The sequence below is a fragment of the Anser anser genome (genome assembly GCF_964211835.1).
Source record: "Anser anser genome assembly, chromosome: 1".
NCBI classification, from domain to species: domain Eukaryota; kingdom Metazoa; phylum Chordata; class Aves; order Anseriformes; family Anatidae; genus Anser; species Anser anser.
In genome coordinates this window covers 39598793-39612894 of record NC_139720.1, presented here as the reverse complement: position 1 = coordinate 39612894, position 14102 = coordinate 39598793, and the positions used below count along the sequence as shown (strand labels likewise).

The window sequence follows — 14102 nt, the reverse complement described above, 5'->3', positions numbered from 1 at the left end:
CTGTGCAAGTATATATACACTCTATGCAAGAATACTGTGCAAGACTGTATACATTAAAAACTTAAAGGATTGGTTACGCTACCGTGGGACACAAAATTGCCAGAGTGCCTACAAGGACTGGCACATATCCCACCCTACCCTGATCAAATTACAGTAACTGGAAATAAGCAGAAAGTGACAAAGAGTATCATCCCTGTCACTAACGCTCACTGTACTCTACCTCTTAAAAATGCAAAAAAGTATTCTGTAAACAAAGACTGTGCTTCACCCCCAAACTTTCACAATCTTAAGTCCAAACCCTGAACTCATAAATGACATATGACAACATATATGACAGCTAGCACCATTTAAAACCATCACAGACGGGGGGGAAACAAGTGTCTCCAGTTACACACTAAGAGAATCAGAGGGAAAAGCTGACTGGAGATTTTTTATTTTTTTTTAAGCACATCTACTGCAACAGTGTAACCTGAATAATGTAGCCATGAAATTATTTTGCCAAAGTACCTTCTCTAGACAAAAACAGGTTTTCTAAGCTTTCACATAAAGAGACCCAAGTACCAATATATCTGTACATTCCATCTCCCCCTGCTGCTCCAATATTGAAATGCATTTGAGTAAACAACTTTTCTTCTTCATTTTCCTTCCTAGTAAAGCATCACGTTCAAATTCCATTTGTTTGAAAGAATTTAAGAAGAGCACAATGCACATAAAACTGCTGCATCATTTAAAGATCCTGACAGCATGATGTTAGATTTAACATTTACTTTCTATACACTTCTCTACTAATTTAAAGAAGAAATGAGATTGGAAGCAGAAGACAGGTATTCCATTGTGGGCTTTTGTTTTTTTACGCTCATATACTGTATATAGCAGACAATTCTTCAGGTACAGGTTAATACAAAGAAAAATGAAAATCCGTTTATTTTTGAAGTACCTCCATTTGAATGAGGTTTCTTTTTAAAAGAGACTGTGGTGACCATGTCCCATTCTGCTTCATAGCTATTTGGACGGTCTGCTCCTCGGGCAAGTTTTTCTTTGGGAGCTGGAGTCCACTCTACAACAGAGCTGGAATCCTAAGCGAAAAAGGTAACCGTTAAAAAAGCACAAGACATGAAAATTGAGCTAAGAAACAACACAATTCAACACAGGAAATTTTACTTATGACAAAGACTGAGAGGTTTTACTCAAATTTAGTGCTAAAATATCCTAGCCTCTCTCACAGACTCTACCAACATAAAACTCTATTTAAATGTAAAACTTTAATCTTTCTGCTTTAGTCACATTCTCTTAATACTGCTTAAATATTACTGGCTCTTGGAACCTCCATAGACTTTTTTCTTTACTTTGCATTAGAACAGTGCCTCTCTGTTTTGAAGAATGAATCACCAGAACCCAGCATAATAGATGCAGAGGGACCAGTGACTGTGATTTGCTTTACATTCATTTGGTCTTTACTATTCAAGCAGATAGTTCCCTTCTATTTCATGTATGAACCAAGCACAATCGCCTAAATATATACCCCAGTAACCCGAACCAGGCTGTAGTCCACAAATGCGATTCCTACACATAGCTATTAATACCGATAGTCATGGAAATAGATTTTCCTTCCAGTTTTGAGATCATCTACCCCAAAGTTACCACAAAATGGAAACAGAAAGAAAAACACTCACAACTAACAAACATACCTTTCCAGCACAGAGAATATTAGAAGTATCCAAAGTATCATCCAGTGGCCTCCAGTCTACTATTACTTCATTTTCCTACAATAAAAACAATCAATCTACATAAAGTACACATCTCCCTATACACCCACAGTATGATTCAGGTATAACTTACATTTTTTTTATATATATATATATATATATAGATATATGTACATATATATATATATATAAATGATGCAGACGGTGTCAAACATTATGCAATGTTCATTCATTAATGAGTTCCAGTACTTGAGAACATTTGAGATTTACCAAATACATTTTGTGCTTGGCCAACAAATATAAGAAGTTTCCATAATTGTATCACACCAATACCTTTTCTATGACACGTAATACTCCTGATATTAAGTTGTCCTGATCATCGTTTTTTCCGCAGGATGAATGAATGCAAACTCCTTCTTGCTCATATACAACCTATAACAAAGAAGAAATAGAAGATTTTAAAATTTTATTTCCTGTTATATTGGCATTTTGATTCACCTACTTAAGTTGAAGCAATCAACTAGCAGTTGTTACAGTTTCCTACCTCTCCTTTTATTTCCCCTTCTAAGATAAGAGTCTTTCACATAAGTCAAGAAAAAATAGAAACTGGAACTGATTAAACCTATTCTCTAAGCAGTAAGTTTGAGCACTACACAGCATTTAAAACATTTGAAGGCTCTCTTACATAGTTTGTCTTTTCCCCACTTGTTACCTAAGCACGTTGAAATGATAACCTAAATTTACACTAAACTGTCCGTTTTTTAGTTTACAAAAGATGAACTCCAAAGACATTTAAAATTGCAGCCTTAAACTAAATAGCAGCTGCATACACTCAGGTTGAATAGCAAAGGTTCCACTGCAAATGTAGAATGTGTGAGTCACATAAGAGTGGCCTGCAGGACTGTGCACTGCCCACCAAACTGCAGCATTTAAGTGTTAACGGAAATACAACCAGGGGCAACGCTCCTCATAAAATTCTGATAATGCTCTTAATATAATAAAACTAACATTTTTTCTGTCAAGATTCAGCAGGTTCTTCAAAGCTACATTCTATATAAGAGTTCCTAAGAACCGTATAAACAACATAAAAAAGTTCTTTTTTAAACAGCTCTTCAAGAGAAGATAGAAAAGTCCCTAATACACCAAGCTAAGATTTTGGGGAAGTGAAATACGTAAGAAGTAACAGTAATTTTCTATAATAATGTTAGGTTTTCAAACCAAGCAGCAACCACTGCTTCAAGAAATACATATTTTTAAAAATAAAATAATTTCTCATTTTATCAGAAAGAGAGATTACATTTCTTTAGTACTAAAACATCCGTATCTCTTTTTCTCAACTTACTCATTCATCAAATTTTTTAAATCATCACAACTGCAGTCAGGCCAGTAAGCTACAAGTTTTGGTATGTAAGCTTAACAGTACTGAAAAATACCAATAAAAATCTGTTTTACTTTTCCTTGCTTTTGTATATATATTTCTTAAATTTCTCTTCAACAGAAGCAAGAAATTTCTAAACTGTCAGGTGTAATCACAAAAATACTGCTTGGAAGAGACCTTTAGAGGTTACTTACTCTAATCTCCCTCATGAAGGATTATTGCCAACACTTTATTAAATTCCCTTCCAAATACTCAGTCTTCTTTCCTGTTCTCTATTGCAGGTTTTCTTTTTTCTACCAAAAATGATCCCCCCTTTGTACCTACCAAAAACCTGCTTTGAAATTCAGTCCCTGTTTAAACTCTGCAACTTTGTACATTCATTTCAGTTTTACCTTCTGGTATTTGGACCTGATCTATTAAGTCTGAACCAAGAAGCAATCAATCACTGGAACAGACAAACCGCCCGTATCAGAGTTGCTCTGGTAGACCTGCATTTCTGCCAATAATTTTACTAATTATCAAAGTACACCTCCTCAGTCTAAAAACACTTCGTCTAACATATTATACCAGTTATTCCATGCCATCAAAGCAGCCCTACTACTAACAGTATAACAATTCATGCTTTTATTATTTTCCATCCACTGATCTCTCAGAAGGACAAACTTTTCCTTTCACAGGAGAAGACAAAGTGACCCCCGTGCCCCGGTTCTTTGACTCCATGCCACAGCGGTCACCTAACTGGAAAGTCCTGCATTGCTCCACACACCTATTCCTACGATGTAATCCCATATTGCTCTGCGTACCAGATCCACCTCTGTTATAACATGATGAAATCAAAGAACCAGGAACATGCTCAGAAGAGGACATCTGTAAAACAGAGCACTTTCCACAATGCAGTTTATTTCCTTCGTACCATTACTCAAGAAAAAGTTTCTCCAAGTTTCAAACACCAGAAAGTCAAGCTGTCAGGTTTTATCCTTATTCAACAACAGGTATAATCTTGTATTTTTTTCCAATTGTTATCAAGTATTTAACACAACTGAGCTTAGAGTGTTTTTTTAAAAAAAAAACAAAACTTGTTTCAATCAGTGAAGAAGGCTGAGTCTCTCCAATGTTTTCATAAATGACTTGGATGTAGAACTAGAAGGTGTTCTGAGTATGTTTGCAGACAACAATTGGGAGAAGTTGTTGACTCAACTGAGGGTGGAAACGCCTCGCAGAGAGATCTTGACAAATCAGAGGACTGGGCAATCACCAGCTATACGAAGTTTAATGAGAACAAGTGCTGGATTCTGCACCTGGGAAGGGGCACCCTGGCTTTACATACAGACTGGGGGGGTGAGAGGCTGGAGGGCAGCCCCACAGAAAGGGGTCTGGGGGTTCTGGCTGACAGCAAGCTGAACACGAGCCAGCAGCGTGCCCTGGCAGCCAGGAGGGCCACCCGCACCCTGGGGTGCATCAGGCCCAGCACTGCCAGCCGGGCGAGGGAAGGGATTGTCCCGCTCTGCTCTGCGCTGGGCGGCCTCACCTCCAGCACTGTGCGCGGTTTGGGTGCCACAAAAGGGCAATACAAAAAGGGCATTAAACTGTTGGAGAGTGCCCAGAGAAGGGCTACAAAGATGGTGAAGGGCCTAGAGGGGAAGACCTATGAGGAGCGGCTGAGGTCACTGGGCCTGTTCGGCCTGGAAAAGAGGAGGCTGAGGGGAGGCCTCATGGCGGCCTGCAGCTCCCTCACGAGGGGAGCGGAGGGGCAGGCGCTGAGCTCTGCTCTCTGGGGACAGCGACAGGACCCGAGGGAACGGCATGGGGCTGGGACAGGGGAGGGTCAGGCTGGGTGTTAGGGAAAGGTTCTGCACCCAGAGGGTGGTCGGGCACTGGGACAGGCTGCCCAGGGCAGTGGTCACAGCACGGAGCCTGCTGGAGTCCAAGCAGCATTTGGACAATGCTCTCAGACACAGGGTCTGATTTTTGTGTGGTCCTGTGTGGGGCCAGGAGTTGGACTTGATGTTCCTTGTGGGTCCCTTCCAGCTCAGGATATTCTGGGACTCTGAGTCACACATAGGTGGTAGTCTAGAAGATGCAATAACATAACTAGTTTGAAGAAAAATATGGCATCAATCTTACAAAAGAATACCTAGAAAGTGCATTAACAATTTATTCCATTACAAAACATTTTGTAAGTCATCATATTTGAATTATCTGAAATATTGAGTTGCTCTCTTTAGCTGCACTTTATGAAGTAATTACATAACTGAATTTGAATAAGTTGATTTTGAGAGTATGATTTTATAGTGGTAGCACTTGAAGATTGGCTACACTTGGCTGTGTTTCACACAATGTTCTTAGCGAGCTGAGAACTCAAAAATTCCATGAGTATTCTTACAGCACGTTACAGCAAGATGTAATTTGTGACTTATTTTTGTTTTCTTGTATGACGGCAATGGCAAGCTATTAGTCAATTAAAAGATGGAAAGCAACGTTAAATTACACATACACGTACTAAGGAAACTACTAAATTAAAAGCCAGTATACCAATAGTTAGATTTGAATAAAAGCCATCCCTCAGTAGACAACTACTAAAACACTGCACAACTTGACCCAGTGCACCATGCAGCCCACAAAGGTGTTTGCTCAGTGCCTCGCAGCCCAGCGATCAGGCGAATGTCTCATCACCACACACAGACTTCTTGAACGGCCAAGAAAATTGATGTTTCAAAACCAGGCAATTGCAGCAACTACTGTCTCTTGCCTGAACAGCACTTTACTGCAGAACACGTACGACGGGAACCTTTAAAGAAGATGAGGGAGAACAGACAGCAAATGCTGGAGAACAATCAGAAGCATCATTAAAATAGTTAGGACTTGCGTAAGATGTGCAACCAAAATCTATGTAGTGAGCTCCTGGTACGTATAGACAGTGAAGGAAGTGATATGAGCAGGGCAGCATAATGAGCTCCAGTTGCCCCATTATTAGCAGTTAAAGTAACCGTGATCCCCAAAACATAACTTAATCCTATCAGTGTTACCTGTCAACACCCTCTGTGCAGTAAAGCATCCTGTTATCCTTTAAATCTTGATAACTTTTTGGCTTCAGTGACAGGTCTGATCTAGAAAGGTCTTGTAATCCGCTATGTGGAAGAACTCAGCAGTTTCAGGAGCCCCACCTGTTCAGTTCGTTGACTATGCTTCTTGTATTACAAGGCAGGAAGGCGTGCTACTAGCTCACCTTGGTTTTGTACTATTCCTTATTTTACATATTTCATCCGTCTCTTTTTCAAAGAGAAGAAGAAGGTGGAATCTAGCTTAATCTTTCGTTTTCTTTTCGTATGATTAAAGCCATCGCTTTTACTTCCTCTGAATCTATACATTAACAACCCCATCATGAAAAAGTTGGGGTTAATAAGCGCACAACAAAGGTGACTAGGTAAGTTGACGTGCCCCTAGGATTTTAAACCCAAAGGTAATCCTTATCCGAATATTACAGCCCTTCCACTCGTCCACCCCCACGGCCACCAGTAAGAAAGCCGTGCTCTGCAGAGTCAAAGGATGGGTCATAGAAACAAAACCCCAGGGAAGCAAAGCAGCACGTTACTTACCTGCTTGAGGCCAGAAAAGTTGTCCATCCAAAGCTGTCCAACCTAACTATACTGATTTAAACAACTGTACTTGCTTTTTTCTACGCCTGTTTGAAAGTGTATGTTGGACTGTCCAGAGTTCCTCAGGCTTAGATGTTACTACGCACATAAGAAGTCAGACCCTGCTGGTCCCACAACTAAAATAAAATGAAGAATGAACGGAAGAACATTCAACACAAATGCAACTAAAACAAATGAAGATGTAACGTGACAAGCTAAACAACTTTACAAATAACTTGATTTTAAATACATTTGAATTGTCTTGCAACTGCACATATGATAATTCAAAGGTTTTTAGACATCTTATAACTTACAGACAGTTCTATGAAAAAGTTTCCTTAATACCACAGTAAAATAAGTGTAACCAAATCCAGGTTTATCCATCTATGATATCCTTAAGTTCCTCAAACGTTTAAATAAGTATTATCATCTAAGGAGAGCTATCACTGTAAAAGCATTCAGTTGGCAACTGTTTCCTAAAAAAAATGGTGGAGAAAAAAAATCTTTAAGTATTTTTTAATAATCTTAAAATTTCACGCTTGCCGGCTGTAAGCATGAAATTGTACTACGTCTATTTTCCTAATTCTGTAGAATGAAAATGAGACACGCTGCCTATTTCATGCAGAACCTTACCAAAAGATAAAAAATTGATGCAAGAGTTCCCAAACACTATTAAGCCACCTGTTTTGTTTGTTTCATTGTTTTTTTTCCTGTACTTACAGGGAAAAAAGCCACTGCTTGACCTGTTTGTTTTTTTCCCTCTAAGTACTACAAAAGTCAAAGGCAAATTCACAATTCATCCCGGTCTGTCATGAACAACTCTGTGCCACGTGGGGACAGCAGCTATTCTACCAAGTAAACTGACAGAGGGTCCACAGAAACAGGGAACCACAGCACAAAATTCAGGAAAGCCGCAGAAGAGCTGTTTACCACCTCCTATGAAAAGCAGAAGGAAGAAGCAGGATGTCGGCTCAGTTTACCCAAGACAGCCCCCTGAGAAGCACCCTCCGCTGTGCTCCTCTGGGAGGCATCACGGCTTATGCTCGTTCAGGTTATGGAAAACTGTTCAAGTATTTACAATCCCTGTCCAGCAGAGTAACTTTCTGAAGTCCCACTATTATCCCAGTAACATTTTCTGAGAAACAGGAGGTATCATTCTTAATACTGTAAGGACAGAGCATGGAATTTTTTATTTATTTATGTTTATGTCCAGCTCATTATGCTGTTTACAATAAGGACTCAATGGGCAACTTTTACAGCATTTATTGCCAGGGACATCCATCAGAAGGCCTTCACCAAAACCACACCAACAGTTACAACATATGCCAGAACACAAGCAAGGTTTTTGGATTAAATGCTTGTCATTCAAAGGCAATTTACGGCCTTCTGCAACCATCTAGTGAGAGACTGACAACACTGCATCCAAAGACAATGAGGTGTAGGCAACAAAAAAGGAGAGCGACCCCACAGCAGGGCACTCCTGCCCTCCTTACTTGCCATTTCCCATCCTGTCTGTGCTGGGCACAAAGTAGTAGCTGACGGGAGCTGGCAACGTGAGCCTGCAGCCCAGAAAGCCAACCGTGCCCTGGGCTGCACCAAAAGCAGCGTGGGCAGCAGGGCGAGGGAGGGGATTGTCCCCCTCTGCTCTGCTCTCCTGAGACCCCACCTGGAGCCCTGCGTTCAGCTCTGGGGCCCCCAGCACAAGAAGGACATGGATGTATTAGAGCATGTCCAGAGGAGGGCCACAAGGATGCTCAGAGGGCTGGAGCACCTCTCCTATAACAGGCTGAGGGAGCTGGGAGTTGTTCAGTCTGAAGAAGAGAAGGCTCTGGGGAGACCTTACAGCAGCCTTCCAGTACCTAAAGGGGGCCGACGGGAAAGCTGGGGAGGGACTTTGTTAGGGAGTGTGGTGATAGGACAAGGGGTAACAGCTTTAAGCTAAAAGAGGGTAGGTTTAGATTAGGTGTAAGGAAGAAATCCTTCCCTCAGAGGGCGGTGAGGCACTGGCATAGGCTGCCCAGAGAAGCTGTGGATGCCCCATCCCTGGAGGTGTTCAAGCCAGGTTAGATGGGGCGGGAGGTGTCCCTCCCCATGGCAGGGGGTTGGAACTGGGTCATCTTTAAGGTCTCTTCCAACCCAAACCATTCTGTGTTTCTGTGATACCACATGCAATGTTAGTACCTCACATTCCTCCTCTTACCTCTGTCGCACACCAACAACCCATCAAACACAGGACATTTCAGAGAATGGAGAAGCACTGCAACTCTACGAACTAGTCCCATCTTTCAGATACTTCATATTCTCTCCCCATATTCTTGATCACATTCTCCTTTTCTGCCAGAGTACGAACTGGGACCGCTGTCACTCCACCAGATGCCATCCAGCTTATGACAGACACAGCCGGTAGCACTTACGCAGTGAAACTGCCACCACGCTGGGGTCAGTGAGCAATTGTGGCACTGTGCAAGTCTGGTCTCTTAACAACTTTTCAAGAGCGGTTCTTTCATTTTTGCCTTATGTTATAGCATCAGGTAAAGGACCTCATCATGGATTCAACAGCTGAAGTAGCAAGCAGGCATGCTCATAAGAAAGTAACTCCGTTAGAAAGTCTGAATGCTCCCCAGACTACAAATTAAGTAAAAAATTGGTCTGTCTGCAAATATTAACAAGATGGTAATCAGCTGCTCTATCTGTTATTTCCAGATCCTGACAGAAGGTAAACAGAACAAAAGATGCAACACTGAGGAAACAACTACAGGCCAGTAGAATAAATTCAATTTAGTCAATGGCTGTTCTGAGATACCTTACACCATCAAAACATAATAAAGCCAAGCTCTAAAATAAGCTGTCAGAAGAAATGAATCTCAATTTAAAGATCTGCATCGTGCTGCTTTCATTTCCACCTCCCTCTCTGGAATAGCTGAGGTTTCCCCAGAGCGCAGTCACACAACCACTGCTGAGCTGTCAGTGGGCACATCCAAACTGCACCAACAGCCCGCTTCCAGTGCCCAGAGACCACTACATTCAAGTGCTCTGCCAAGCATCAAGCTAACATTATTGACCAACATCATCTTTTGCTCCAAAGATACCCAAGAACTTCTGGCATTTGAATTCAAGGTTTAGTAAGAGTACAAAACCATACCCGTGTACGTCGTGTTTGCTGCGCCTGTGCTCAACCTGCTTCCTAGGACAGTAAAATTTCTCACCCCGCTGGTCTTAGAAGCGTGAAACTCTCACACCAAGTTTCTAAGTGGGCGGAAAAAAGCACAAATATTCATATTGTGATAAATATGACAAAGCTCCCAACAGTGGGAACCACATGTCGTAAGAAAAGGCTTCCTGCTTTACAACAGTAAGTTTTTCAAGTTCTGCCTCTGCAAGTTTCAGGAATCAGGTATTTCTGCTACTTATGCAACAGCTGTGGGGTATCAGCGAAAATACACGTGTAGAGTAAGTGCTTGAGACAGAACACAGCATTTCTACCACAAACCCTTCTGCAAGAGAAGCCCTTAATGAATAACTAAAAAACGGAAAGAATATATAAGAATTTCAGAATGATCAGTGAACTGCTTTAGTCAAACATAATGAAACGTTAACTAAATTAAAAAGAGGCAAAGGCAGGCAGAGGCTTTGTTCACAGGTAAAACGTATGAAGTACAAAATATTCAGCAATGATTACGATTCTATCCATAGTAAATGATAAAGGGTGAAAAAGATATAATGAAGACTTTAAATCAAGTGCTTCATAACATAGTACAACCCACAGAATGGGAGTTTTGAAGCCCCAAAATTCAACTAGTTGACGGTGCAACAAAACGCTGCTTACACCAGAGTATATCTACATCTAAAAGTCTGCTGCATACGTGCCAACAAACTACCTAGAGGACACAAAGCTCATTTTAGCAGACGGTATTGTAAAACTTTGTTGATCCTAACATTAAAAAAACTCAACCACACCCCCCCCCCAAACACTACAGCATTTACATTACTGCTTAGTAACACATATGGTACTACTTGAACACTTGTAGTTGCTCTACACTAGCCAAATAGCTGAGCTTAGACCAAGATTTAACTTCAAGAGGAAGGGCACAAGCAAATGAAAAACAACTTCTGACAGCTCGTGTGCCAACTAGTAATTTGAGGAAGATCTAACAGCCCATATGCTGAAGATAGACTCAACTCCAAGAACATGAAACAAAAATCATTTCTGCCTTTAGACCGGCTGTAATAATAGCCTATACACTGACAGGCTAAATTTATACTTGTCCCCACACACAACTTTTTGCCTCGTTTTCTAACATAGTTTTCTGTTATAAGGGTGAGAGACGGTCCAGAGACTTCTCTGAAATCAGGGAAACAAAATACCACTTGCTAAGCAACAAAAAGAGGTAATACACCTGCTTTCATGTAAGAAGCACTGAAACCAAAAGACCTTACTGCGAAGTTACACACAGAAAAACCGAGAAGCTCTAAGGAAGGGCAAAAAAAAATGAAGTTCACACTGTTCTAGGGCAAGTGGTCATTAATAAAGGATGAGTCAGGACTCCAGAACTCCGGCGATAACCTCAGTCTTCTGGAATTGAGTTAACTGTATATAGAAAAGCACTGAAAAGAACCAAAGAACCTTCACAGTAAAAAAAAAAAAAAAAAAGACAAAATTCTAAGGTAAGCAGTACATACAGTTACATGAGGTGACTAAATTTACACTTAATACCACATTCGTATATGAAGCTGAAACTAGAGCTCTGCAAAAAGAGATGAGAATATGAAATAGCTGAGTTGTGAATCCATTTCTTTTAACGATGTCTGGGAAATAAACATGACAGAAAGGAAAGTGAACGTGGTGCGACCAAAACCCTCAACCTTATATGGTTTGCTGAAATAAGATTTCATGAAGTCTGAGACAATGCAGGCTATCCCAGCAATTTAATCTATCACCCCATGCACTCTATGGAATTACCTGGTGTCATATTTTTCAAAAAAGAATTTATACATCAGAATACATCACTTTCATGTTACCACACCAAATGCGACTAAAGCACCCCACGAGCTAGTACCCACCACTCTTCCAGACACCTACCACCTGCAATACCTCATTAAAACACCGCACAGCCAGAAGGAAAAGTGGAATCGATTTAGGACACTCGTAGTTTCGAAACATACCAAAATGCAGAATGCCTTATATGAGAATACTGAGTCTGTACCAAGTTACACTGTTCATTCCACCTGAGTGAAGGTTTACTACTCTGTGAGCCCGTCTAGAATTCTGCTGACGTCCAAAGAAAAAAATTGTGGTCCAGCGCATTCCCCAAACTAAAGAAAATGAACCCACCCAAAAATAAATTCACAGTTTTATGTATTTTTTTTCAGCTTGCTAAATCAAATCACTTAGAGATCAAACGAGTACAGTATCCAAACAAGCAGAAGTGCAACACGCAGGTGGGGAAAGCCACAGAAAAGTGAAATTGCTTCTAATGACAGCAGCGAAACTTCAAATCAGCGACTTTGTGAGGTTTTAGAAAACACAACTGTCATTTTGTTCTCTGTATCAAGAGCTTTTACTTAGTTGAGATACCACAATTAAAGTGCTTGAACGCTAAGGGCACAATGAGAAGTCATGTTAACAAGCTGCAGGAGCACTGTAGATGCAGAATAATTGGAACAGAATCTTGCAGCAACTTAAGAGACTTACAAAAGTCCCAAGTAGACAGACTAATAAAAATGTGAAAAAATATGAAAATAATTACTAACACCCAATAAGCTACTGAATGTTTTTAATGGTCAAATATCACAAATTTCATTTAAGTTGGATTTTTAAAGAGCAGCAAGATTTCAAAGTTTATTTTCCAGACTTTTTGGAAAGACATCAAGAGAGGCATGGCCAGCAGGTCAAGGAAGGTGATTGTCCCCCTCTACTCTGCCCTCATGAAGCCCCACTTGGAGTGCTGCATTCAGGCCTGGGGCCCCCAGCACAAGAAAGATGTGGGGCTGTTGGAATGGGTCCAGAGGAGGGCCATGAGGATGATCAGAGGGCTGGAGCACCTCTCCCATGAAGAAAGTCTGAGAGAGCTGGGGACGTTCAGCCTGGAGAAGAGAAGGCTCTGTTGAGACGTCACTGTGGCCTTTCAATACTTAAAGGGTTCTTATAAAAAAGATGAAGAGGGGCTCTTTACTCCTGTAGATAATGACAGGACAAGGGGTAATGGTTTTGAACTGGAAGAGGGTAGGTTTAGATTAGATGTCAGGAGAAAATTCTTCACTCAGAGGGCAGTGAGGCCCTGGCACAGGCTGCCCAGAGCAGCTGTGGGTGCCCCATCCCTGGAGGTGCTCAAGGCCAGGCTGGATGGGGCTTTGGGCAGCCTGGTCTGGTGTGAGGTGTCCCTGCCCATGGCAGGGGATTGGAACTGGCTGGGCTTTAGGGCCCCTTCCAACCCAAACCACTCTGTGATTCCACGACATTCCTCAGTGAGATGAGCATCCCTGCATCAAGACGCCAAGAGCCTTGAACAAAAACAGTCTGCTTCAATTTCAGGATTGATCAGAGAACGAACGTAACAGCAGCCTTACCTCACACAAGCGAGGGCTGCATTTACCTGCCTGGCAGCAGCGGGCAGGTCAGCGCGCCTACCTCAACCCCCACCAGACCTCAGAGCAGTCACGACCCCCCCCGAGCAGCCCCCGAGCACTCACACCTCCCCCGCCCGCCCCTGCGGACACAAGGCCGCCCCACCGCACCGAGGCGGCTCCTGGCCGAGCCGTGAGGCCCAGCACCGGCGGAGCGGGCCGCAGAGGGGCCGGGCCCCGCCGGGAGCGGCCTCCCCCCGCCGCCCCCGTCCCGTCCCGTCCCGGCCGTTACCTTGCCGCTCGGAGGCGCCGCCATCTTGCCTACGAGTGTTTATGGTGACGTTGCGCTCCTCACGTGCTGCCCCCCCCCCGCCCCACAACAAGCCCCGTCAGCCCCTCGGCCGCCGGCGCATGCGCGCTCGGGTGGGGACCGCCTGCCGGCGGCCGCCCTCGAAGCCCCGCCCCCTCGAAGCCCCGCCCCCTCGAAGCCCCGCCCCCTCGAAGCCCCGCCCCTAGCAACCACGTCTCCTAGCAGCCCCGCCCCGCCGAGGCCTACTGAGCCCTTTTCCTGAGCCCCCTGATGGTAGTTTCAGAAGCACAGAGCCGCTTTGAGATTTAATCATAATCGCTTTGAGATTGTGCTTCATTTGTGCTTTATTGCAAATTTGACATAAAATCGCTCTCCAGCTGGTTCCTTTCCATTCTTCCACAACATCAGCACTAAGGAAATACCAGCCCATACGCACCATCAAGCTGCCCTAATACCAGATTTCTTCTGTCAGTAAAAAATACAGCATTTTGTAGACAAGATTTCCCTTG

General features: G+C 42.6%; 1 protein-coding gene across 1 annotated transcript in view; it reads right to left on the bottom strand.

Annotated features, from left to right (window-relative positions):
- TBC1D15 (TBC1 domain family member 15) overlaps positions 1 to 13780 on the bottom strand; it is a 33098-nt gene extending 19318 nt beyond the window's left edge. Inside the window, exons 1-4 of the mRNA XM_083803166.1 lie at positions 13576 to 13780; positions 2040 to 2138; positions 1689 to 1763; positions 938 to 1076 (exon numbers count right to left, since the gene is read on the bottom strand). Coding sequence (XP_083659292.1) covers positions 938 to 1076; positions 1689 to 1763; positions 2040 to 2138; positions 13576 to 13599 — 337 coding nt within the window. The 5' untranslated portion in view covers positions 13600 to 13780. The remainder of the gene's footprint in view (positions 1 to 937; positions 1077 to 1688; positions 1764 to 2039; positions 2139 to 13575) is intronic.
- Between the last annotated feature and the right edge of the window lie 322 nt (positions 13781 to 14102).